Source organism: Delphinus delphis, chromosome 21, assembly GCF_949987515.2.
Source record: "Delphinus delphis chromosome 21, mDelDel1.2, whole genome shotgun sequence".
NCBI lineage: Eukaryota > Metazoa > Chordata > Mammalia > Artiodactyla > Delphinidae > Delphinus > Delphinus delphis.
In genome coordinates this window covers 30323462-30351113 of record NC_082703.1, presented here as the reverse complement: position 1 = coordinate 30351113, position 27652 = coordinate 30323462, and the positions used below count along the sequence as shown (strand labels likewise).

At 41.4% G+C, this 27652-nt stretch overlaps 1 protein-coding gene across 1 annotated transcript in view; it reads left to right on the top strand.

Annotated features, from left to right (window-relative positions):
* The first annotated feature begins 3545 nt into the window (after positions 1 to 3545).
* The window catches only part of VEGFC (vascular endothelial growth factor C), an 80085-nt gene continuing 55978 nt past the window's right edge, over positions 3546 to 27652 (top strand). Inside the window, exon 1 of the mRNA XM_060001378.1 lies at positions 3546 to 4121. Within this exon, the coding sequence (XP_059857361.1) occupies positions 3969 to 4121 (153 nt within the window). The 5' untranslated portion in view covers positions 3546 to 3968. The remainder of the gene's footprint in view (positions 4122 to 27652) is intronic.

Below are 27652 nucleotides of genomic sequence, written 5' to 3'. Positions count from 1 at the left end.
GTCACAGTTAGCATAACTTACTGCAGTACGAGAGAATACTGTTTTGACAGAGTCTAAGCCGTGTTTTAAGAGAGTTAAGTTAGAAGTAGAATAATTTTAGGACTCTGGGGTCTGGACTTGAGTAGGTTAAAGTGGGTCTGCAACAGTGGAGAACTGTGTAGGACTGGGCAAAGCTCATGATGTAGTAGTTTAAGACTGGCTGACACAGGGGAGTGAGGGTCTTGATGGACAAAATGTCATTGACAAGCAGGTTGTTTGTCACAGTGAGATTACTATCTTCAATATACAGATTTGTGGGCATTTCCTGAAGCAAACAGTGGACTTAATTATTAGTTTACAATCTTATCTTTCCCAGGCTAAAGCTTCCTAGAAGGAACAACTAAATCACATTGACTTTAAGTCTGCATCATTTTATCTAAGTCGTGATCACAGATGGTCTCAATTCTCAAAGACTAAGATTTTAATATTACAGAAAGTAGAATTTCAAATAAAATCATCAGAAGTTACAAAAATGGACATTATACACTAGTAAAAGGAAAATTATATCAAAAAGATACAGTCATCATGAACCTCCTGGACTTAGCAATATAGAATCAAATTATATAAAGAAATAACTGAAAGAATTAGAGTTAGAACCAGAAAATAAAGTCAATAATTATAACTGGAGATTTTAACAAGTCACTTCCAAACAAGATTTGAATACTATAATTAATAAGCTCAAACTCAATATCCAACAAAGAGAGCGCACAGAGAATGAGTTCCAGTAACTGACCATGTACAAAGTCACAAAGAAAGCCTCAATGCATTTCTAAAATCAACATAATCTATAATACAACTAAATATAATAAAATTTAAAATTAATAACAAAAATTCCATCAGTCTGTAAACTAGAAAAAGAAAATAAAATAACTTTTCAGGTAAAGAAAAAAATCATAAGGAAATTAAGATAAATTTACAACTGTTCAGCAAGGAAAGCACAACAGGCCAAAGTGGCAAATATACAGGTAAAGCAGAATTTAGATGGAAACATATTTTTAAAATATGTTCATCAGAAAATAGAAAGACAAAAGAAAACCAGTCTAAGAATTCAACTAAAGAAGTTTGAAATACAGCAACAAAGTAAAATTAAAGAAGCAAGAGGGCAGAATAACTGAAATCAGAAATAAATGAACTAAAGAAGATGGTCCGAATGGATACTGGAGGACACAGAACGAATACAGTATTATCATTATGTGCCTTCAAATAAAACAGAAACCCAATACATAAGACAGACAAGAGGTGTCCCTCTGGCTGGGGTCTGGGGAGAGGACAAGAGGAGCCCTGCTCCCTAAGTCCCCTTCCTCAATTTCCTTCCTCTGAGGAACACTCTTTGGAAAATCATCGTTTTAGAAGCCCGGTTATTAAATAGGTCCTGTATGAAGCTAGTGCTGGACTCACAAACCAGGAAAAAGGCCCTTCTTATGCATCAGAGTGTGCTGGTGGTAGGAAACATTTTCTGGGGGGTAAGCAGGCAACACCAAAACATACAAACAAACAAAGAAACAAGCCCTGAAACAACTAACGCAGGACTGTTTCCTGGGATTTTTTCTTTCTCCCCACTCAGGTACACTTTTTGCAGGATTTCCTTTACTTAAAATAATAACTGTAGTAGGAAGATAACATTTTTGAGAGGAAAAGAAAAAGTCTGTATGTGCTTACTGCTGTATTTCAAAGAAAACAAATAATATACTCAATATGACACATTCTGATTCTGCTGATTTCACAGTCCTCACCCTATGCTAGACTCCAGGAGTGGTGGAAACACCTGAGATTCTCAGCTTGGTTGCCTGTCAGGATCCTGAAGCTCACATCTTACCCCAGGCCAATCAAGCAGAATCTCTTACGGGGCACTCAGGCATGCGTGTTTGTGAAGTCTCCTTTTGGTATTCCAGGCGCAAAGCTGAGAACCACTGGAATAGGGAATGGTTAAAAGGAAGCTCCAGCGTCTACTTGAATCCCACCCAGATCTGTCCTTAGCTCTTCCCTTTGCAGGGCTTTATCGGTCTCTGAAGACAAATACGGCAAATTAATCAAACAGGCAGATAGCAGGAAGACAGCGGGAACACTGCTACCCTGAGAGCGCCAGCATCCTCGAACACCTCAACAAGCTATGATGATGGACAGCACCTGACCAAGAGAAACAACGAAGCTCAGAGCTTGAGCACAGTAAACCAACTTCACAGATGTAGGGTAATGTGGACGTGACTAAACAGTAGTACAGGTGAAACATTTTTGAGGAATTCAGCTGACTTTCAACGTAGTGTGAGTCAACACTGATTTGGCTGCCAGAAAATAAACTCCATCCAAGGCGGCATCAGCAAATGTATGATGTCTGGACAAGGAAGACCCTTTCTGCAGGCTTGCAGGAACCCTTTCAGTACTGAGTCACGTTCTGGGGCATATACTGTCTGAAGAACATGGAGAACTAGATCATGGTGGATGAGGGAACTTGGAGCTGTCTTTAAAAAGGGGCGGGGGGGAGGAATAGAGCGTAGGGAGAACACGACAGATACTTTCAAAGTATGTGAAGAACTCACATATGGAAGTTAGAGTCGCTTTGCGGTGTAAAGTCCAGAAGTCAGAGCAACGGACAGATGGGAGGAAGCACTTCGCAGCGATGCTGACCGTCAAACGGGCAATGGACAGGCGCGCAGAGCGGGGGCTCCCGTCCCAGGCGGTACCGAGGCTTCAAGTAAACCGGGGGGAGGGGAGTTTCAGAACCTGCAGCGCGTTACCTCAGATGGGAAAGTCTCTCCACCCCGGGCAACCGGCCCCGGGGTGCCTTGCCAACCAGGAGATGCTGTCGCCTTCGGCAAATGTCGCTTCCGACGACAGCGTGCTTAACACGTGTCTCTCCGTCACCCCCTTTCTCACTGAAAGCCAACGCCGCCCCTAAGCTTCTCCGTGAGGAGCCAGTTGCTCCTTCCGCATCTGCCCCGAGTCTGCGCTCCCGGGCCTTCCCCACACGGCCTGCCCTCATTCGGCTGCCCCGGGCCCCCGCGTGGCCCAACGGGCGGGGGTTCCCGGGCCCCGGCGGGGTCTCCCCCCGGGGTTGACTTTCTCTCGCCCCTTCTGGAATCCGGGGCTCCTTCCACCCCTCGAGCGGGACTGCCAGGGCCGGGCTGCCGGGACTCGGACCGGAGCCCCTGGCTGCCGAGGACAAAGGGCGGGCTCGGTCCTCCCGAGCCACCTCCCGGCTACCGCGCCCACCGTGCCCGGCGCGGGGCCACCGCCCCCGAGCCCCCGAGCCGCCAGCGCCCCGGGCCGCTTTCCGCGAGCGGGAGGGGGGAGGGGCGGGGGAGGGGCGGGGGGCGGCGCGACCCGGAGCGCGGGGAGCCGCTTCCGAGGAAAGGGCGAGGGGAGGGCGGCCGGGCTCGGCACGCTCCCTCCCTCGGCCGCTTTCTCTCACATAAGCGCAGGCAGAGGGCGCGTCAGCCATGCCCTGCCCCTGCGCCCGCCGCCGCGCAGCCCCGCGCCCCGCGCTCCCCGGCCTCGCCGCCGCTCCCGCCGCCCGGCCGCCCGGCTCGCCCCGCCGCGGGGAAGGGGAGGGCGGGGGCACGCGGGCTCCGGGGGCGCCGCAGGGCCCGAGCCTCGCGGGGCGTCTCGGTCTGCCCCCCTCGCTCCCCGAGGCGCGCGCCGAGCCGCCGAGCGGGGCGCCGTCCTCCCGCGCCCTCGCCTCAACTCGCCTCGCCTCGCGGGCCGCGGCCTCGGGCGCTCGGATGTCCGGTTTCCTGTGAGGCTCTGCCCTGACCCCGTCGCTTCGCGGGCGCTGGCCGGGAGAGCGGCTCGCAGCGTCGGGAGCGCCGAGCCCGGACCCGCTCCCGCCGCCGCGGCTCCGCGGGGTCCCCGGGCGGCCCTCGCGGACAGGGCCGAGCCGCGAGGCAGCCTCGCCGGGGCGCCCGGCCCCGCGCGCTCGCGGCCCGTCCACCATGCACTTGCTGGGCTTCTTCTCTCTGGCGTGTTCCCTGTTCGCCGCCGCGCTGCTCCAGGGTCCGCGCCGGGCGCCCGCCGCCGCCGCCGCCGCCGCCTTCGAGTCGGGACTCGGCTTCTCGGACGCGGAGCCGGACGCGGGCGAAGCCAAGGTGGGTGCGCGCCCGCGCGCTGCGGGGTCGAGCCGCGGGGGCTTTGGGGTCGAGCCGCGGGGGCTTCGGGTCGCTGAGGACCCGGAACGGGCTCAGAGGGCGGGTTCGTGTTTCACCTTGTGTGCCTGGGCTCCACAGTTACAGCGCTGAGGGTAGGGTTTCTGGGAGGAAGGTTTTCACGGAAAATAGGACAGCAAGTTAGGCGAGCGAAGGGTCCGGAAGGTGGCTGGTGACAGCGATCATGCAGCCGCCGGAGGGCGGCCCCCGCCGGTGCGCCGATCGCGCCTGGAACCCGGCGCGGGGAGAGCCCGAGTTCAAGCCGTCGGGAGGGCTCTGCTCTAACCTGGCAGGTTAGCGGGACTCCAGCGGCTCCCGGGCTTGGGTGAGCAGCCCTCCGAGGCTTGCTTTCCTGGAGAATTCCTCCGATATGGCATTTAGTAACCGGGCTTGAGGGCCTCAGACTGCAGATTCACTCGGAGCAGTTGGTCGAGCTGGAGATGCAACAGGATCTCCCATCACCATCACGCATGGCTTTTCAACTTAGTAAACGCTGCGTTTCTGAAATTTGGTCGTCAGGTACTGAAAAGTAAGGTGGATTTCCTTGTTGGTTTTTTAAATGCGATGTTTAACTCTTTGCCTAAAAAATGTTGCCAGGAGACTGTTGAGACATTGGGATTTTCAAGTGTCGTATCGTATTGGTGCTCGCTTCTCCCTTGATCTCCTGAAAGAGTATCTATTTACCTTAAGAGTTCAGAACTGACCTAAGGATGGAGAGTATGCTTAGAAGAGTTCTTAAATTCCTGAAGAAGTTTTATATTCCACAGAAGACTGGAAGTGTCGGTTCACACACTGGCAGTACCCCTGGCTGGAACTAGATTGCAGCACTTTATTTCACCTGACGGCAAGTGAAGGGCAAGGGGTGTGCAGTTGCCACCGTTGAGTGGACTTTATTGATTAGCATTTATCGAATGTGTGCAAATTAAATTGCCTTCCCGGTTTTATTTTGAAATACGCTGTAAGACTGAGAAGACTGAGTTTTGAAGAACCAAAATACCTTTGTGTTTAAGTTTTGGGAAAAAATTGAAATATTGGAATTTCAATTGTGGGATCAAGGGGGGAAAAAAAAACTATGAAGTAGAAACATATACATGAAAGTTCAGAAAAGAGCGCTCTGTGTGCATTGTGAAATAATTTTCAACACAGATATTTACATTGGTGTAGTTATTGCCCTGAGAAAGTCTTCCTATCCTCAAATGCCACAAAAATGTAACCTTAGACCCACTAACACTTCCTGTAATTTAAATGCCTTGGATTTCATGGTATCCATTCACTTTGTTTCCTCCAACGACTTATTCAAAGTATGACTTAGGAAGGCAACTCCTCCCTATTGCCTATGTTAACTCACTTTGGTTTACGGCAAGAAAGCGTGAAATAGGAGGTGAAATGAGCAGCCTGTCCTGATAAGCCTAGAGCCTGTGTGAGAGTCGCTGCCTGCTGGGTGGATCCTGAATGGATGGATGGGCCCGTGTGTGCCTGTGTTTACGTCTGTGTGGCTAGAGGATAAAAGTTAATGTGTTTTTAGTTTTCAAAATTGTCTTCATTGGAGATGTAATGAGAGTTTCCCTTTGCCATGAGAATCTTTGTGCATTCTTGTTGGCTTTTCATATTTGACTGTCTCTTATATATTCTGTATGGTGAGTATGGGTTGATAGCTCTGTATGCGGTATGGACACTTTTCCACACGTGACAGCACTTCGTTCTAAGGCTCTGAGTTCCACAGACCACAAGGCAGTGTGACTCCCGCACCGAAGTGTTCCCCAGTGGTTGAGTAGCAGCCTGAGAGGGCATGTGTCATTAATGCCTGTGGCGAACTGCTGTGTCCTTGCCGGGAAAAGTCCAAGACACGTGGTCCAAAGACTCCATGTCTCTCCCTAGTGGACAAGACTAGTCCCTCATTTGGACGTAAGCCCTGGACGGGCGCTGATTGTTAATTTTCTGTGCTTTACATAAACCCCAAGAAGAGATTAGAGGAAGGTTAATAGAAGATGCTAGATATACATAATCCCCAATAAATGCAGATTTTTGGTAATTTACGCTTCAGAAGTGTTTTTTAATATTAAAATAAAATAGAAAACAGCTCACAGGCTGTGAACCAATGTTAGCCATACCCTTCTTCACCTCATCCCCAAAGCCATACAGAAAATTGGAGGTAAAATCACAAATGGAAGCCAGATCTCCTTGTTTCTAGACCTATATTTACTGTTATTAGGTTCCTCTTTCTAATTATTCATGGTTGTAGACTTACTAAAAACTTCTGAAGTGTTTTTCCCAAGGATGTTAGTGCAAGCAAGTCAACATCAGAAAAGTAAGGCAAGCAAAGTATTGCCTAATTATATAATTAAAATTAACCACACATGATGGGGATAAAAGAGGAAATATTTAAAATTATCATCAAACTAAAGAAACCTGCAAAACCTAGAAAAAGCACTGGATTACTAACTACAATCATTTGCCAACGTGAGATTAGGTAGAGTTTTTTTTTTTTTTTCCTTACCTGAGAACAACCAGTTCACTGTGGTTGGTTGGAGTTGAGTGTGGTTTTAAGAGAAAGGTTGGTTTATGATTAACAAAAGGAGGAGTTACTTCATTACTTCATATCATGAAATATGCTTTTATTCCAAAAGGTGGGTTGGACTGGGAGTTTAAATACCTAGATCCTTACAGGTTGTTAGAGTAATAAATGCAAGGAGAGCATATCTTACATTGCAAATGCCTTTGTTAATAAAGATTGAACTCAACAAAAGAAAGCTTAAAGATTTACAATCTTGTGTCAATTAAGTGAATGATCAAAAAGATCAGGGCTTCCCTGGTGGCGCAGTGGTTGAGAGTCCGCCTGCCGATGCAGGGGACACGGGTTCGTGCCCCGGTCTGGGAAGATCCCACAGGCTGAGGAGCGGCTGGGCCCGCGAGCCAAGGCCGCTGAGCCTGCGCGTCCGGAGCCTGTGCTGCGCAACGGGAGAGGCCGCAACAGTGGGAGGCCCGTGTACCGCAAGGAAAAAAAAAAAAAAGATCAAATATTATTACATAGACAAATGTAACTTACCTAATTTTCTGTATTACATAAATAACTTTAAATATCCCTAAATTTATAGTTTAAATGCAAAAAACTAATTAGCTTAGTATTAACACTAGTTGCTTTAATGAGAATAGCTATTTTCAATTAACATAGTAAGAGTGCATATGGTTTATGGTGACTATCACAAAAAAAACTTCCTAATGATGGCAACTATTTTGTAACATGCCTTATTTTCTTTCTCATCATTTGTAATTCTGCACACTTTTGTATTTGTTTTATTTTTTTATTTACTGTTTCAAAGTAATCAGTGGCAGTGTTTCTCAAAATACCATCTTTGTGCTAACTGCATCTGAACTCCCTACAGGTCTTTAATTTTTTATTTTTTCCTTACCTGAGAACAAGCAGTCTCTGGACTTGGGTCTAGGAACATACATTTTTAACTAGCATCCTAAGTCATTCTCATGCGCAGTGACAGTCTTACACTCAGTATCTCTGGTGTGTAACGATGACTAATTTCATTGGTTTTATCATATTCATTACATAGTTTTTGTGTTTGCAGGGTAATCTGTTAGGGATGGGGCATCTTAAAAGACAGAAGCCATTTTCCTCTCTTCAAGGAGCTTGCAACTCAGGTAGGAAAAATAAAGCCTGAAGCACAAAAATACTGTGAATTATTGGAAGAAGAGTACCAGAGCATTGCCTGTGTCCTCAGGTTTGGGCAAGAGAGTCATCCATGTGGCCTAGTTGGTCTGGGTGCCTTGACTTAGGGCAGAACTTGAGCTGTAACTTGGATAGGAATTTCCAGCAGATGACTACATCAAACATCCCTTTCAGGTCTTGGATGGAGTGAGGAAGTGAGAGGGCAAGTAGAAGTGTTTGATGGCAGCCGAGGGGTTATATAGAGTAACAGTGAAGACTCTTAAATAAGAATAAGCTTTCAAGGTGGATGGAGATCACAGTGTATATGGCCTGAATCAGTTTAAGGAATTTGAATACTCTGAGTCTTGCTGTGAGTCTTGGAGGGTTATTCATGATTTAAGCACCTGAAAGACATAGGTAGTAAGGCTATCGGAAATCATTTATGGGATTGATTAGAGGTCCGACAGACTTCTGCTGGGGGCCTGATCTAGTTGAGAGGCAGCAGTAATAGTCTAGAAGGGAAGTGACAAATAGAGCAGAGTGAGGACAGTGGAGACAGAAGAAAGAGATGTTACAGAGGAAGAACCCATAGATCTGGTGACTGATTAATATGAAAAGTGAGGGAGTGGGAGAAATTAACCTTGGCATCAGTATTTTAACCATAGGAAAATGTTGGTCCTACTTGTAGGACTACGACACTACAGAGAATAGAAGAGACTGGTTTCCATTGATGTATGCTGGAAGCTAAAGGCATTATTCCGTAAGTCACTTAAGATTTTACTAGACTTAAGACTCTTTGGAGAAGTAAAATAAGCTTTACAAATTTACATCCCATAAAAGGAAAATAACTGTCTAGCATCAGTAGGACTTAAACTTTCAGGAACCGTTTGAGCTCTTGACAAGTATTATTACAATCCTGAAAGGAAAATTACCGGTGTGCATATCCTATTACCCTGCATTAGAAATGAGAAGGTAAATTTTATTCAAATAAAATAGGCCATAAATGTGGCTGTAATTCTTAATCATTTACTTGCAGCCTGCTCTGTGCTGCTTCTTGCTTCATGATATTTCTCTGATGTACTTCAGATACCCATACTTTTTCACAGTAACCAACCATCAATCTTTAGAAAAGAAGTTCAGTATTAGGGACATGTGAAATGTTTGTGAAAGTGGAAACCTTTGAACCCTCTCCCTCTCTTTACCTCACTCTGCATCAATTCATGTTAGAGGCTCTGAGTCTGACATAATTAGGTTATAACTGTAATGTCCTGAGTATCTGTAAGTTAATTTCATTTTGTTTTTCGCTACATCCCCCAGAGATGGATGTTATTATATTGTATTAAAGATGACGCATCTAAGACTCAAGTGACTCAACCAGGAGCAAGAACAGAGCTTTTTTCTTTTTGAAAAACTTTTGCAGCATGTATTTTAGAAAAGCGTGGTAATGGGTTTGAGCCTTTGGGCTTTGCTAAAGAGACCCACTGTCCATACTCCCTTCCTCCTGTAAGCTGTAGCAGTGTGCAAGGGGGCAGAGAGAAGTATTGCTGTACAGCGAGGACCCCCTCATTACTTTTATTTCGGCCACATTCCCCACAATGGAACAATCTGAAAGAAACCTGGACTTTCTTCCAGGGTTCACCATATGGTGCCCTCTGATTAAAGATGGATCATAACTGGCCTAATCCATGGTACTGTTGCAAGAATGGCTGCAGAGCTGGAGGCCTAACCAGGCCTCCTGACGATAATTGAACAGTTTTTCTAAGTTGCAGTAATATAACTTCCGTGAAGCATTGTGATCTTACTCTGTCAAGTGACCTCTCAGGATTAATTGGATTTGGAAAGAACAGACTTTAGTTGCAGAGGCATGATACTTCCTCCAACGTCTAAACATTACCTTGTCCCCCCTTTCACCTGTTACATCATTCCTGGCGCATAAAAGCATTCTCTTAAGTACTACACAGGCCTACTTTTTGTTGCAAAACACGTATTTGTCACTTCAGATTTGTACAAGTTGTGAATTAAGGTATCATTAATTTTTCACATTAGAAATACTAGTGTAGCAGAGAACTTTAAACAATAAGAGGTAATAGTTCATTTGATTTATAATGTGACGCTAAAATTTACTGTAAATATTTTAGATTTGTCAGTGTAATCGTTTCTTCTGAAATTTACTCAGGCAGATTACTCAGGTGCTTCCAGCCCTCAACTGATTTACTGTTTTTTCAGAGTTCCTAGTTTAACTGTTGGAGAGAGAAGAAGTTGTGTTGATTTAATTCTCTTTATTGCGCATCCATGATAGAATCAAATAGGCGCCTTAAATTAAAATACCTTTTGCCGGTGGATTCTTACCCTTTCCTGGTACTGATAGCACCCTAGTAGCTATCAGATGTTAGAAGGGATTCCTGATGATTCCTTTTCTGCAATTCTGAAACCCCAAACCTCATTTTCGTAAATTATTTGGTGCTATACCTTGATCTGATCTGACATAAAGCTATTTATAGTCTTTATTTATCCTCTTAAGTTTGGATATATCTGAACTTCACTGAAGAAATAGTGATGTATTTATGAGATGCTGCCATAGACCTTGCTGGGGGTTGGGAGAGAATTTAAATGTATATGGACTGGGTTTCTTGAAAATTCTGGGATCTGAAGTTCATGCAATCCCCAGGGCTTATGGTAAGGGATTGGACTGGAGAGCTGTTCTTTTCCAAAGGGCTTCCTTCCTCAGTCACCTGTTGCCTCAGTGACAGCCTGGAAGGGAAATTGAAGGACTCAAGAAGGAGGCCCTGTGGACACCCTTACCTCCATTTTACCCATTAGAACAAGATTTATGTACTTTTCACTCCAGATTCTCATAGTTAAATCTACTTCGATTCAGGGGCATTTTAATTAAGTCTCACTAGCGGCAGCTTCAGTTCTAAGCAGGAAATTACAATGCAGTGAGTGATACAAAAAAATGTAGAGTGAGTGATTCCTGTCTATGACAGGAATCAAGAAACTTACTCATTAAAAATACCAGAAATGAGTTCAACTATAAACGCAGACAGTATAAGGGATTTTTTTGGTAAGAGTCTCCTGCTTTACCACAAGTCGTTGGCTAGGCTTCTGGGGTATGCATGGGCAGTCATGGGAAAGGTGGGGTGATGTTGAGTCAGCTGTGAAAAACGGGTAGATGCCGGTTACAGAAGGGAGGGAGGGAGGGGTATTTCAGATATTGGAGTGTGAGAGCAGAGTACAGAGGCTAGTAATGCCACTGCGGTCAGGGGGTTTTTGGGCAACTGGGAGCAGACCCCTTTGGCTGGAGAGCCCAGAGCTTCGCGGGAAACAGAAGGGAATATTATGTATTACTGATTTTATTTTTAAAGGCATTTGCCATTTATTCAATGTTCTAAAGAAATAAGGTTATCTTCATAAGTGAATTTTCTGGACTCCCGAAAAGTTAGCAGTTTTAAGTATAAAAACTCAAATTTATCACGTTGATTAAAGTATACTATACATAACTTCATTTTAATGACTCAGCTATAATGAAAACAAGAATTACTGCATTCTTCCATTGCCCTTTCTGCGACCATTATTTACCACCTCTGCTATGTGCAGTCACTTCTGCACGTTTTAAAAATTTATGTTTTCTTCTCTCTTTTGCCTCCTTTCCCCCAAGGCTTCTCCTTTACTTCTGTTCTTTGATGCTTGGGAGGTGTTTTTGTTTTTTATAGCTGTGACCCCACCATTAAAGAATTTTATTTCAGCCTCTGGTGATCTCACCAACTACTTCAAGAATAGCATTTGAAATGGGATTTGGTTGTATGTAACAAGAATCTAACTTCAGTGTCTTAAGCAAATTTGAGTTTATTTTTCGTGCCAGTGGAGTTAAGGGCTGGTGCCATGTGAAGCTCTCTTTGGCTATCAATGTCCCAGACTCTCCCACACATTCTCCCCCAAAGTTGCAACAAGACTAATTCCTCTCCAGCATTATGTCTGATTTCAAGGAAGGAGGAATTAGGAGACAGGAATCTGGTGCCTTAACAGGAAAGCAAAGGCTATCTTGAAATCTGTAGTAGATTTGCACTTATTCTTATTGGACAAAACTGTCTTTTGGCCATCCCTAGCTGCAAGAGAAGCTGAGAAATAAAGCACAGGCAACTTCGAACAAGATTGGAACTCCCTTTATGTGGAAGAAAAGGAGAATGGATTTTGAGTAGCCTGTGTTTGGTTTGTAACATTGTATCAATATGGTTTCTAATTTTGTTTTCTTTCTCCCACAGATTTCTCACTTTTTTCTCATGCTTGCAAACTTAGTGCCTTCCTTGTATACTCATGTGAAAGATTAATGTTATTGAAGGATTAAATTTTAAGTTATATGAATGTTATTATGTAAGACCTTTTGACTGTTCAAAAGATTTCAAGTTTAGTTTGGAGAGAGAGTTCTTACCTGAAACATCTGTAGAACATGAGAATTTAAACTTACTAATTTTGTTGTGTCAAAAGTAGGTGTAGTAACAGAAGGGGAAAACTTGGGAAAGCTAGTACCCTCGAAAAATATTCAAGTTATGTAGATTTCTGTGTAAGAAAAATCAATACCAAATCAAGCAAATATAACATTTTTAATTTAAATTTTTTAATATTGGTGTTGGTTTTCCTTTTACTCTGTATTTTGTGTGAGGTTGGAAAGAGAAAATTTTCTAATTTTACTTGACTTCTTTCTAATGGATTCATCTCCCTTGCTTAATGCTTAACTGGAATAGGACTTTCTTCAGCCAACATGCTCACTTTTTCCTGTCACTGAGCTGTAACTTTTGTGAGACGAATTTGGTGTTTGTGGAGACTTCCAGTGTCTGTGTGCAAAGTGAGGGACAACTATTGTCAGATCACAGGCTACTCTGATAACAGATAATCCTGACCTTACTGTGTTGATTTTCAGATCACCAGCTTGTGAGAATGGCAAAAAAAGTACGCATAAGAGGGAGATGGATGATTAAAATTTCTTCACACTACCAATAAAACACCAGGTACAGATTCAGCTGGGTTGTCCTCACAAAGGAAAAGCAGGGGTTACTTCTCCCAGGTGGAGTGTCCACGGTCTTACTACCAGATAGAAGAATCTTCACGTGTGTTCTGTGGTTTCTGCCTGCACCTCTTCACGTGTCTTATACATTTACTGAGAAGGAAAATGGGAAACGGAAGCTCATAAGCATGTACTCAGTGCATGTCTGATGCTCATGGAGCCCTTGGGCACAGTTCTCTGTTATTTCTTCATTACCTTTAATATTTTGCCATATTGATTTTGTTATTCAAATTTGTAAACCTATGTGTTAAACACATTTTTTTTTCCAGTACGCAGACCGTGTATCAAATGTAATGGGAATTTGACATGAAAAGACATTTCGAACAGAGAAGGAAATGACTATTATGAGTGTTTAAAGTTCAAGTACTTACCTTGTTTAATTTCCATAGATCATCATCTGATACACTAATAAGATTGGACCAGTTTATGTTATCTTAAACTTTTCCCCCTGCAACTGGATTATTTATCCTTAATGGTTTGAATTATTCTTCCTAATCTGCCTTAGGGGCAATTTTCATACGTGCTGATGTTTCAAAGTAGTCTCCATTAGAATTTAATTATTGGATGCCCAGCGCTGATTCTTTTGTTTTTTAAGTGCATTTTCTTGAGAAAAGTTAAGTTTTGCACGTTCATTGGTGATTTGCACTTTCATGTGAATGAACGATGAGAGTGTGTTAGGGCAGAGGGAGAGAAGGAATCGGTATGTACCTAGAGGTCACGTCACAATCGGCTACTCTGAAGGTGGAGGGGAGGCAGAGGAGAAGGTGCTCGTCATTCAGAAAAGCCAGACCTTCGTGCGTGACAGCTGCCGTGGAATTCTCGTAACGGTTATTGAACTCTTTATCCTGATCACTTCAGACCAGCTTGGCAGGGTATTTGTTGCTCAAATAGGAGCTCAGTTAGTTTTTCAGGGGCAGTGGTCCAGAGGACACGATAATAGAAATACATAATTTCAAAGTTGAGTATATGTTAGATACTATTTTTATTCTCTGTTTGGCAAGTCTGCATTGAGAATTTATTCCACTCTGCTTCCTCAGGGAAATAGCCTATTCAGGTCGCTGGAAATAACATGTCAGGTTTGATAAGAGACTTCATATGTAGCCAACTAAACCTGCTAAATATATTTAGAAAATCATTCTAGTGACTAATATCTTAAAGTGTTTCCACAATAACAACGTTGGTAATGTTAGGATTTACCCTTTTGCGTTGGAAATGACTTGTCAAGTCTTCAGAGAGACTTTATGAGCAGCCGAATATACTTGCTAAGTATATTTAGAAAGACTTTTACTAATATAAAGTTCTGTTTAACATAGCCTCTTCATTTTAAGCAGTCATACTGATTGAAATCATTAGGTAGCTGGGAAGAGAATGTAACTTGGTTTTTGTTCGTTTAACGTTTCTAAATATTTTCCATCTACAATTGGAAGTTTCAGTGTGTAGGGTTACCAGGAAGTAGGATTTTCAGGGAATGCAGGGGCCCAGGTTTGATTCCCAGATAATTCAAGTATGCCTTCTTTAAATATTCCATTTTATTTTATTTTTAGAGTGCATAGGATAGTGGAAACAGCATGGACTTTGGGGTGGGAACTGTATTTGAATTTAGCACTGCACTTGGGAGGTGTATGATCTTAACACTTCGGAGTCAGTTTCTCAACTCTAAACTGGGGGAAAGAGTGTGTACCTTACAGCATTGTAAACTCACGTGAAACGCTGTCTCGCGTTAGCTACTGGTAGAACATTAGTTCTCCGTCGAGGGCCTGTCAAAGTCATTCAATGCATCAGTGGGATCCCCACTCTTGTCTTCAGAGTCCCTAACCTGAGGTTTTTTGATTCAAGGTCCACAGATGGAATAAAGTTCACCTAAATATCCATTTATTAATGTAATATCTGCTAGCTCAATACATTTTAATAACATCTGAATAACACATTGCTCTTTTCAGCATAGCTGTGACCTCCCCATTGCCAAAGCCCGTGTACGACGGTTAGAACTCCTTGTTCTGTGCTCTTTTATGCAGTGGTCAGTCAGGTGTGGCCACAAGAGAGGCTCAAGAAAGCAAAGTCTATCATACCCGGAGGAACGGGTCGCCAGGGGAGGTTTTGGTGAAGAGGCAGAAAGCAAGAGCGAGGGGGAAAGCTGAGACTACATACAGCCTTCCTTGGGGTTTCCCAGGGAAAGGCGAGGCAGGGCAGCTTGGACAGTTAGGAATTGGGGAGTTTGAATAATTTCAGTGGCACTAAGCTAGAGGGGCGGTCCGTCGTTGCCTGGTACCTGGCCCTGGGATGGTTAAGGCAGAGGAACATTGCTTCCTGGAGTGTTTGGGCCAGAAGAGAAGGCCAGGCTCTGGATGGGTTAGTTTGTCTATCAAAGGCATGCTCCCAGCTGAGCGCTTCTAAGAACTGGCCAGCCTCAGAGCGGCAGTCTTTCCCCAACCAGAAAGGTGTTTAAATTTTGAGTTGTCAAAACATCAGAATATGCAGAAAATTTTAAATGTATACAGTGTGTCCTACTACTTGACTTGGCAACATTCGCAATAGTTGATCTTTCCTTTTCTTGATACGCTGTCTCTCTTGGTTTTCTTTGACTCAGTGGTTCTCTTTCTTGACCTCCACTGCTGGTTGTTTTTCTTCTAGAATTTTTAATATTGAAGTGCCCAGGGATTCTCCGCCGTGTCCTCTGTTCTTACTGACAACCACTCACTCCCTTGGTGGTGTAACCCAGTCCCATGGTAGTAAATAGCCCCCAAATTGGGTCTTCAGTCCAGATCTCTCTTCTGAAGTTTAGAAGATATAACCAATTCACTCTTCCACTTTCTGTTTGGCATTTCCACACTTCTGATCTCCTCCACCCCTGGTGAAATTTGCTCTTTCCACAGCCTGCCCTAACTCAGTCAGGGTGACAAATTTCCTTAATTGGTCAAGTCACAATCCGTGGAGTCATCCTTGGCTTACTTCTTTCCTACCTCGTATCCAAATTCATCAGGGAATCCAGTCCTGGTGGCTAAGCCTTCAAAGAATAATCGAACCACTTCTACACGTGGCTTCTGCCACTTCTCTCACCTGAGCCGCCATTGTCTCTCAGGGGATCACAGCATGGTCTGCCCACTAGTCCCACTGGGTCTACCCTCAGCCACCTCGTGGAGTATTCTCAACAGAGCAGACGCACTAACGCTTTTGCACTGTAAGTCATGTTACATCCGTCTCTTATTTAAGGCCTTAGAATAGCTCCCTATTTTACACAAACTAAAAGGCAAAATCTCTGCAAAGGAATAGCAGTCAGGGTCCTGCGAATGTTTTAGTTGAAAAGAACTTAATGAGTGGTCTGTTTTATAGAACTGTAGGTTTTTATGAAGCCCCCAGAGACCAGCAGTGGCGGGAAGTCCTAACCATCCTATTCTTGCAGGGCCAGGATGAAGGGAATGGTGTTACCAACCCTGGAAATTGCGGGGCACCATGGCCGAGGGGCTGCCCAACAGGCTCTGGAACCGTGGAATGCACACACTTTCGTGTCTACGGCGAGGCAGGCAGGAAGTGAGGGGAATGTATATCCCAACCTATTTTTTGTTCACGTCCTAGTCAAACACTCGGTTTTGTTAGCCTTTTCCATTTTAGCGATTCTGGTGGTTCCATAATGATTTTTCATTGTGGTTTTGTTTTGCCTTTCCAGAGTGACTAATGAGGCTGGAGATCTGCTTATAAGTTTTTTGCCCGTTGGAATATTCTCTTTTCTCAAATGCCTGTTTAAGTATTTTGCTCGTTTTTCTCTTTGGCTATATATCTTTTTTAAATAGATTTTTTAGAATTTCTTTACATGATTTGGACCCCAGATTTTTGTAAGATACATACATTACACATATCTTCTTCCATCTCCTACTGGCCTTGTTTTTATTTTTTCGTTTTTGTTTTTTTCTTTTTTTAATGACTGGAACTTTTAAATTTTAATGTAGAGTGAGTGGTTCCCTCTTTTTCCTTAATGTAGAGTGGTGTTTCTTCTTTTTCCTTTATGGCTTTTCATATCTTGTTTAAGAAATCTTTGTCTATTCAGTGTCATGATGATAGTCTTATAGAAGCTTTATTGCTTTACCTTTCATGTTTAGATTTATAATCAACCTGGAATTGATATTTGTATAGGGAGGAGAGTATGAATCAGGATTGTTTCCACTTAGATGTCTAAGTATCTCAGTGTCTTTCCCACTGCTCTGCAGTGTTATTCTTGCCATCAGTGATCTCTCTATACGTATACAGTTTTTTTCTGGACTCCCTGTTTTATATTTCACTCTGCTTGTCTTGCATCAGTATCACACTGTCCTAAATTCTGTAGTTTCATAGAAAAACTTGATGCATGGCACAAATACTTCTGATTTGTCCTTTAATATCGCCTTGACAGTATATGGTGGGATTATTGCATTGAATCTAAAGATTGATTTGGGGAAAACTGGCATGTTAGCAATATTGAGCCGCCTTTTAGGTCTTTTAAAATTTCTCTCAAATAATATTAAAACACTTTAAGTTTTCCTTTTGCATAGAGGCCTTGCACATCTTCCTTGTTGGTACCTAGGTATTTGACATTTCTGAAGCTATTGGAAAGGGATTTTTTTTTTTGTATTTTATTGTCTGTTTTTCTGGGTCAAGTATTCTAGGTCGGCATTTATTTTCTTTCCATACTCTAAAGATTTTTTGCATCATCTTCTGACCAATCTTATTATCACTTCTTTGAACAAGAAATGATTTTCATTGTTGGCTTTTAAGGTTTTTCTGTCTTGGATTTAAGTAGTTCTGTTACACGTTTAGGTGTAGCTTCCTTTGTATTTAATCTGCTCGGAGTTCATAGCAGTTCTTGAATTTATAGCTTCGGTTTTTTTTATTACTTTGAAAAATTCTAGACTATTATTTTTTCAAATATTTCTTCTGCCCTGCAGTCTCTATCCTTCAATTGAATGTATGTTAGCACTCTCCACTGTCCCCTCTGTGTCTCTGTGTCACTTTTCTGTGTTGTCTATGTCTGTTATGCTTTTTCTCTAGTTTTCTCTGAATGTTTTCTACCGATTTACATTCCAGTTCACTAGTCCTCTCTTTTGCCCTAATACTATCAGTCCAATCTGCTGAGATCTATTTTTAGTTATTATATTTTGCAGTTCTCAAATTTCAATTTTTTTAATAAATTCAGTTTCTTTGCAAACATTCTTCATCTTGCCTTCCATTTTCTTAAACATACTAGTCACCATGTTTTACAATACCTGTTTCAATATCTGGCTCATCTGTGGTTTTATTTGTATTGTCTATTTTTTCTAGGTTTTTTTTTCCTCTTAGTCTTATTTGTAAGTATGGTTGAAATTTTTTATTGAGTGTCTCACATTGTATATGAAAAATTATAACTGTCAGAATTATGCTGTTTGGGTTTTTTGTTTGTTTGTTTTTCCAGAGAGGGTTTCCGGTATCCTCTGGTAGTCAGGTAAATTGGGGACAGATCACTCCAATTCAGTCAGAGTGTGACTGAAGTCAGTCACAAGTCAGAGGCTTGTCTCCAGTCTTTGTGAAGGTCATTCTGCTCTGGTTTACCCACATTGCTAGGGAGTTGTCATTCAGAAGAACCATTTGAGAGCTTATGGGTTTATGCAGTCCTTCTTCCTTGGCAGGTCCTGAACTCCGATTTTGGTTTTCTCAGCACCATGATACTGTTGAAAACGTCCTTGTGCTTTTCAGATTTTTGTGTGGTTACTTTGCTTCTTGCCCTGGGCGCTTCAGACATTAAGCCAAGTGCCTCAAGAGGAAAACCATAAGTGTCAGACTTGTGTCTCTTGTGTTACCTTCTCTCCAGGATCTGAGCCCCTCAAATCCTGACTACTGCAGCCTCAAACTTTAGTGTTTTACCTGTCCATCCAGAGTAGAAAGTGTGCCAGACAGATAGAATGCCAGAAGTCTCACCTTTTTCTTTTACCTCTTTGACCTTTTCCTGGACTCTCAGCCTCTTTCCCATCCATGGCCTGGCGTATTACCCGAGGGAAAAAGTAGCCCTCAAAATGTCAGTTCACTTCTTTGAGTTTTTTTTTTTCCTACCCAGGATCTCGGCCACTGAAGCCTGGGATGCCTCTACAGTTTTGTCTTCAAGTAGGTGTTGGCTGTTTTTAATTTTATCTCCTGTTTTCTAATTCTCAGCAGGAGCATTGTTTTGTCACAAGGTGCTCCATCATGGTTAGAAGTGGAATTCACTAAATAAGCCACATCTGAGTCATGATCGTGAGGTTAGCATGGCTTAGTGACTGAGGGAACAAAGCTTTTGGATAGGCTCATGGTTTAAATTCCACTTACTGTGTTTGAGATGCTTACCCACTGGAAGTTCAGTTTTATCTGTAATCAGAAAATCAGACTTTTTTCATAAGATTTTTGTGAGGATTAATGGGAAAAAATGCACATAAAGAATTTGTTGCCCAGGGTGAGTACAACTTGAGTGCTTATGTAATCTCTCATTTTTCTCTTTCACTTCATTTTTGGCTTCCTAAAAATGCTTACTTTCTTATTAGATCTTCACTATATATGGAGACACACACACACACGCACACACGTGTATATATATATGTGTGTGTGTAGATAAGTAGATGGAAAGATAAATGGATGGATGCACTTTATCAGAAAGAATCTGTTCTACCAAACTGTCAGAAACGTAAGTAACTAATTTATAAGAGATTTTAGGATTGTCCTTAAGACCTGCTGACTCGAGGACTCATGTTCTGAGTCTGCCTCTCACCTCAGCTGTAGTGTGCAGATGCCAACCGCACAGCCATGAGCAATTTAATCATAGATACAGGGTGAAATAGAAGATTTTCACTCCTCTCTGAGCGTGGCTGGCCCAAAGGCATGGCAAATTGCTTAGTCATAGTGAATAAATTTATGCTACATAAGGCTAATAAACAGGTCAGAGACAGCTGGGTCTACTGCCTGTCACTTTCTAAACTTTCTCTGTCTCTGACCAGATTTTCTTCTCAGACAATGATTTCTTCCAATTCAGAATGAGTTCTAGTACTCTCTGTCATCTCATTTTATATTCCCATGTCCTTCTTTCTCCCCTTGCATCTCTCCGACTGCCTATGAGGAGCCTATATGCACTTTGTCTTATTTTTGTGTCCCATAAGATACAAGTAACATAAGTGCTAAGTATATGTTTATTTTTCTAGTGTTACATGGGCTGTATATAATGTGCACGGGGGAGTAGATTGACCAAGGCAAAGAGTGTACACACACACACACACACACACAGAGTAATTCATTGTTGTCCTTGAAGCAATATTCAACAGTAGAAATCCTACAGTCTTCATAAATCTGTGACAGTTTTGGGGGGATTTATTTGTTTTTTAGTTAGCACCTACAAAAACTGTATATTTGTTCTCCTGAAAACTCACATGTGCACATGTCACTAAAGAGTTTATATCAGCTGTTCTTATATGCACGGATATTAGGTTAAAGATACTTATATTAGAATGCCCACTGATATTTGAGGGAAAAGGTTTAGCAAGAAGAGGTAAATATATTTGCTTATCAATTGTATTGTTTAATTTTCTAGCAAATTTAGGACAATTCCATAGAAGATCAGTAATCATAACACTTTTTAGTTTGTTTTGGATTGTCATTTGCTTTTATTAGATCAATGGCAGGAATCTACAGAATATTTTCACCTTAGGGAACAAATCACATTAAATTCCTAGGATCCCTGACCTTGCTCTCTGGGCTGGGCTTGCAGGGTTCCAGACTTCTTTACACTGACCTTGAGTGATTTTACCATGTGCAAACCGCTGGTGCTGGTACTGTGAGTAATAATAAGCTTAAATGACATCTTAAACAACATTGATGCTGCTTGGAGCTGCCTCAATGTGGTGTGTGTTCAATTCTTTAAAATATAATTCTTTGGTTTGGAATCAGCAGATTATTAATGAATGGCATGTTTCTGGGGAATAAATAGGACTTTTTGAAAGCCTATGCATGGGGGAAAAAATGGCCAGAGAAAGGGCTCTTTCTTCCATTCCGTGTTTCACACAGAAGCTTTAGGTTGTATGAGAAAACTTCTGGAATAAACTTGTGAAGTGTTGGACAAGAAAAGGAAACAGTAAAAGTTTGTTACAAAGTGGAATTCTTGTTACATCTCCTTGGTACCTGCTACTCTGGGGACCCTTTAGTATGTTGGCTTATAAATGTTTATTAAAAATGTATAGACAGTATAGCCTAAAAACATCAGAAGACATTTTAGCTAGACATAATTAAGTCAGATTAATCCTGCGAAGCACTGAAAGATGGTTTTGCCTGGAGACATTTTTTATTCTTTGGCAGTAACTGTTAGAGAAAAGCCCATTGCTTAGTAACCTAATTGAAATGTCTGCATACAATTCAGTTAAAAATAGCTTTTATTTTAAATTATTTTCCTAAATATAGAAAAAATATAAGGGTCTTTATAGGTAATTTTTTTAAAGCAGAAATATATTAAAATAATTATCTGTAGGGGCTCCCCTGGTGGCGCAGTGGTTGAGAGTCCGCCTGCCGATGCAGGGGATGCGGGTTCGTGCCCCGGTCTGGGAGGATCCCGCGTGCCGCGGAGCGGCTGGGCCCGTGAGCCATGGCCGTTGAGCCTGCGCGACCGGAGCCTGTGCTCCGCAACGGGAAAAGGCCGCAGCGGTGAGAGGCCCGCGTACCATAAAAAAAAAAAATAAATAAATAAAATAATAATAATAATTATCTGTAACATTACCATCAGAGCCTGCCATGCTTTGCTCTATATATTCTCAAACTATATTCAGAGAAAATAAAGTCATGCTTAAAATATTATTTTATAGCCCACTTTTAAAGTATAATATTCACTATTATTCATATCCTGAACTATTCCTTAAGAATTTTAATGACTGCATTTCTGCTTATGTTTTGTATCCTCCTTGCTGTTAACTATTTTCATTTTTCTCTGTAAATACAGTTATTTCTTTACATATTTTCTTTAGTAATTGGAGAGGTATGCCTTCTTCAGTGATATTCCTGTTTACCTTTTAAGTTTTAAAAAATACCGTAATCTGTTTTACTCTGACAATACCAGTAGTAAAATTTATTTCTCTGGCAAAGAGATCTAAAACATTTGCTGCATCCATCCTCTCCAAAAAGCATGTCTAGTTTTGGTGATGTAATTGGAGAATCAAGACATATTATTTTAATATCTTATTATATTTTACATTTATCTCTTCTTCATGAAAAATTGAATAAGTGTTTACAACCACATTGCACATGTATTTCATGCACATGTAATTTACAGACATGCAACCCCATATAATTTACATTCACATGTAATTTACATGTCGGTGCTTTTTACAACCATATTGTACATGTATTTACAACTACCTTGAGATGTATGTAAACCCAGATCCCTGTGAAATGATTTCCAAGCTCACTATCAGTTATTTTATAATGTAAGTGCTTTATTTTGATTTAGTTTTGAGTCAGCTGAATGATGTCTTTTCAACAAATGCCAGGAAAAAGTGTGGGAGTCTGTGGATTGTATTCCTTATACATATGAGGATATCATTTCGTTCTGCTTTATTCACACATTAATGGCAAAATCCTAGGCAGTAGAATTCATAGCACACAGTATCCCCTACTTCATCCACCCCCCTACCCCCAACTACAAGAACAAACTCTATAAACGTTCTTTAATTGCTCTTTGGCATTTATGTTATGGAAGAGAAATATAAGATATCAATAGAATTTTGCCTGTGTCATTATTCTATTTCCAGGTTTGGGGGGATTCTTTTTATTTATTTTTATTTGTTTACATATTACAGAAAGCTTTTCTTATCCTTAGAGTTTAAATATTTCATTGGGATGTGTCTGCATATTATTCAGTTCTCACAAATTGTGACTGGCGCTCAGACTGGTAATAAGTGAGCGTTCTGCCACAGCTCTCGTGCACTTGGAGCTATTGTTGATGATACCATTATTTTCTTTAATATTAGTCCCTCAGATGATGCTTCTTCTCTAGCTCTTCTTTTGTATGGAATTCCAATTTCCTGTATTGATTCTCCTGGAATTGTTTTGAAATTTTATAATTTTTCTTGTTTTTATAATTTTACCACTTTCCTCTGAATTCTGAAAGAATCTGCAAGGATTATCTCTTAATTCACTGATTTTTTTGTCACAGAGTGCCCCTTTAGCAATTTTGAATTAAGTAGTTTGATGCTTATCTTAATTTCAGCTTTCCTCATTTAAAGGGTTTTTGGGGCCCTTTTTTGTGGACACAGTGTGATATTTTGAAATAATCTCCTATGTTATACAGTTTTATAAAAAGTCATTTATTCTAATTTTCAAGGTGAATTTTTTGAAGCTGTTTTATACTTTCACAGCTGATCATTTTTCTCTGATCTCCGGCCTTATAAATGAATGAAAATTACCGCATAGTAGAAGTTGAGGAGGGTTTTGTTAGAGGATATATGAGTTCCTGTTAAATAGAATATTTTAGGTCCAAAAATGTAGCTGTAAGAGTTTTGAATTCTTTCAGCTTCTGTCCCTTTTTTTATGCAATTAAAACTCCCTCTCTCTATACTTACATTCAATGAGAATCTTGGAGGAATGGGGTTAGAAATATGCACTCAAGTCACCATTTAGATTGTAAAGTGAAAATAAAGCAAACAAACCCAGATATCTTCATGTATGAACTGTTTCAATATGCTTCACTCATTTTAAAATAATGTTCAAAGTATCCTAATGGTTAGATTTTTCTACAAGTGTCTTTTATTTCCCCCGCTCTCTTAAATGAATTGGTTCAGCCCCCAAATACCAGGTGTAAGAAGTCTTTCCAAAAGGAGGCATATTAAATTTAATTTCTAAATATAAATTGAGGAATATTTATCCTGACAATTCTAAATTTCAATGAACAGTATAGTTACTGAGTTTTTACTTTGATGAGACATTATTTTAGCTTTTTCTGTGTTTATGAATTTTTACAATTCAGTTGTGACTTTTTACTGGTTCTCCCTTTCACGAAGGTAGATAATTTTCATAACACTGAAAATTGTCCTTCCAGTGGGAGTTTCTTAGTGTTTTGGAAAGTCCCCTAATCGTATCAACAGGAAACTCTTCTAGTGCATTTAAAATACAATTCAGTAACAATGGACCTGAAGATGAGTTACCTTGGCTCTGCTATCCCTGGGTTTGGATGACAGTGGGATGAGCTTACAAAGGCTGGGGTAGCACTCAGAAAACGCCAGTCAAGACTAATACATGGAAGAACCAGGGTCTCTTCTAGGGATGGCCATGGGATAGTGCCAAGACATATGATACATAGTTGCAGATTTATGAAATACAGGCAATGTCCTGGAAAACTATGCTTTCACTTGTATGGAGTTTTCTTATATAACTATGAATATGTGTGTATCAGTGGCATCGTGTTACTTCTGAGTGTCTTAATTTGGGCTTCCATAGAAGTAGATTTTAAGATGGGGATTTGAGGCAAGGAGTTTATTTGGGAGATGATCCCAGGGTACACTGATAAGGAAATGATAAGAAAAGACGGGATAGGAGAGGACCCAGTAAATGGCCCATAATCGAGGAAGCTACCACTGTGAGTATCTGGAGTTTAATTCCACTGCGGAACTCTGGGAATCAGCATAGAACCAGCACCTCAGTGTGTGGTGATCTACTCCAGCAGCAATGGGAAAATCATGGGCTACCTAATCAAACACATAGCTGCTTCTGTCACTTCGAGTAAAGAAAACGTTGACCAGCATTTTAAAAATCATATCGATTTCCAAATATATATGTGGTGATAAATGCTGTGTTTTGAACATTGTAAAGAATTTGGAATTTGAGAAAACAGAACTGGTTTGGAATTCTGCCTAATTACTCTCTATTTGATCTCAGTTAACATTTAATTTCTCTTCGCTTTAAGTTCATCATCTGGAAACTAGTGACAATAATAATATTCTTGCCTCTCTCAGGAGTTTGTTGTAAGAATCAATTTAGGCAATTGACATGAAAGTACATTCTAGACTACAAAATAGTACATGCAGTCTTTTTTTTTTTTTTGCGGTACGCGGGCCTCTCACTGTTGTGGCCTCTCCCGTCGCGGAGCACAGGCTCCGGACGCGCAGGCTCAGCGGCCATGGCTCACGGGCCCAGCCGCTCCGCGGCATGTGGGATCTTCCTGGACCGGGGCGCGAACCCGTGTCCCCTGCATCGGCAGGCGGACTCTCAACCACTGCGCCGCCAGAGAAGCCCAGTCTTTTTTTTTTAAACATCTTTATTGGAGTATAATTGCTTTACAATGGTGTGTTAGTTGCTGCTTTATAACAAAGTGAATCAGCTATAAATATACGTATACCCCCATATCTTCTCCCTCCTGCGTCTCCCTCCCACTCTCCCTATCCCACCCCTCTAGGTGGTCACAAAGCACCGAGCTGATCTCCCGTGCTATGCGGCCGCTTCCCACTAGCTATCTGTTTTACATTTGGTAGTGTATATATGTCCATGCCACTCTCTCACTTCGTCCCAGCTTACCCTTCCCCCTCCCCGCGTCCTCAAGTCCATTCTCTACATCTGCGTCTTTATTCCTGTCCTGCCCCTAGGTTCTTCATAACCACTGTTTTTTAGATTCCATATATATGTGTTAGCATACGGTATTTGTTTTTCTCTTTCTGACTTACTTCACTCTGTATGACAGACTCTAGGTCCATCCACCTCACTACAAATAACTCAGATTTCGTTTCTTTTTATGGCTGAGTAATATTCCATTGTATATATGTGCCACATCTTCTTTATCCATTCATCTGTTGATGGACACTTAGGTTGGTTCCATGTCCTGGCTATTGTAAATAGAGCTGCAATGAACATTTTGGTACATGACTCTTTTTGAATTATGGTTTTCTCAGGGTATATGCCCAGTAGTGGGATTGCTGGGTCATATGGTAGTTCTATTTTTAGTTTTTTAAGGGACCTCCATACTGTTCTCCATAGTAGCTATATCAATTTACATTCCCACCAACAGTGCAAGAGGGTTCCGTTTTCTCCACACATTCTCCAGCATTTATTGTTTGTAGATTTTTTGATGATGGCTATTCTGACTGGTGTGAGGTGATACCTCATTGTGGTTTTGATTTGCATTTTTCTAATGATTAGTGATGTTGAGCATCCTTTCATGTGTTTGTTGGCAATCTGTATATCTTCTTTGTAGAAATGTCTATTTAGGTCTTCTTCCCATTTTTGGATTGGGCTGTTTGTTTTTTGATATTGAGCTGCATGAGCTGCTTGTAAATTTTGGAGATTAATCCTTTGTCAGTTGTGTCATTTGCAAGTAGTTTCTCCCATTCTGAGGGTTGTCTTTTCGTCTTGTTTATGGTTTCCTTTGCTGTGCAAAAGCTTTGAAGTTTCATTAGGTCCCATTTGTTTATTTTTGTTTTTATTTCCATTTCTCTAGGAGGTGGGTCAAAAAGGATCTTGCAGTGATGTATGTCATAGGGTGTTCTGCCTATGTTTTCCTCTAAGAGTTTGATAGTGTCTGGCCTTACATTTAGGTCTTCAATCCATTTTGAGTTTACTTTTGTGTATGGTGTTAGGGAGTGTTCTAATTTCATTCTTTTACATGTACCTGTCCAGTTTTTCCACGATCACTTATTGAAGAGGCTGTCTTTTTTCTATTGTATACTCTTGCCTCCTTTATCAAAAATAAGGTGACCTTATGTGCGTGGGTTTATCAGTACAGGCAGTCTTAATTGGCTTTGTTAGCAAATGGTAGTGCCAAAGAGTTAATCTCAGAAATCAAAAATGCAAAAGATATGTTAAGCCACATAATTTTAGTCAATTTACAGATTTTGTAGTGTTTCTGAATAAATATGGCAAGTATATGTTATATTTATATTGAACAAGCCGTAACTGTTAAAAGATTGACTGTTTCCTGAGAGTGAAAAATCTCATTGTTATTTTTCTATCATACATTTCAAAATTGCATTGTTTTCTATCCCTTCATTAGAAATGTTTTAAACCAATTCATTTATGTGGGAATAAAAACATTTCCGTGGTCTATCAGACATTGAACTCTGCATCATCTACTCTGGAGGGGTTATAAGACTGTGTTCTGATTCTAGATTTTCTAAAACTTTGGCAAAATCGGATTCTGAGTCTTCCTTTGCATCTGTGTTAATATTAGCAAACTTTCTTTGGGGGCTCAGCGAAGAACAAACCGTCTTTGATGAAAGGGTCATCCTAGCTGCCAGTGACCAAAAGCGGTGCCTGCTGAGAAGCTTTGTGGCAATACTCCAGACAGACAAGGATTCAGGGGTGAGGAATCCACACACTAATGAATTCCAGAAGGTGTGATTGCTGGCTTCTCTCTTCTTAAGCCCTAGCCATAACGCATTGGTGCTCAGGTTTTTTATCCTGTAGGCCATGCTTCATTCTTTGACATCCCCTGCCATTTCCCACCCCTACCTAAAAGAAGCCCCAAACAAAACAATAATAAACAATTTGCTGTTTGATTTTTAGACAGCACTACCATCATACAGCCCTTAAGAATGCCACAGCTGCAACCTGTCACTTGGTATTTCAGCAGGATCAGGCTGGAGGCAAAAGAAAGGGGCAGGGAAGGCCAGGGTGTGTCAAAATTTTTCCTTCTTATAGATTTGAGTTCATTGCGGTCACTATCAGTGAGCTGTTTTGGACCTGTTTCTATGTGTTTAGTTCCTGCCCTTCATCAATAAATTGTAACTAACCCATTCACTGAACGCTGTATGCCTTGCACTG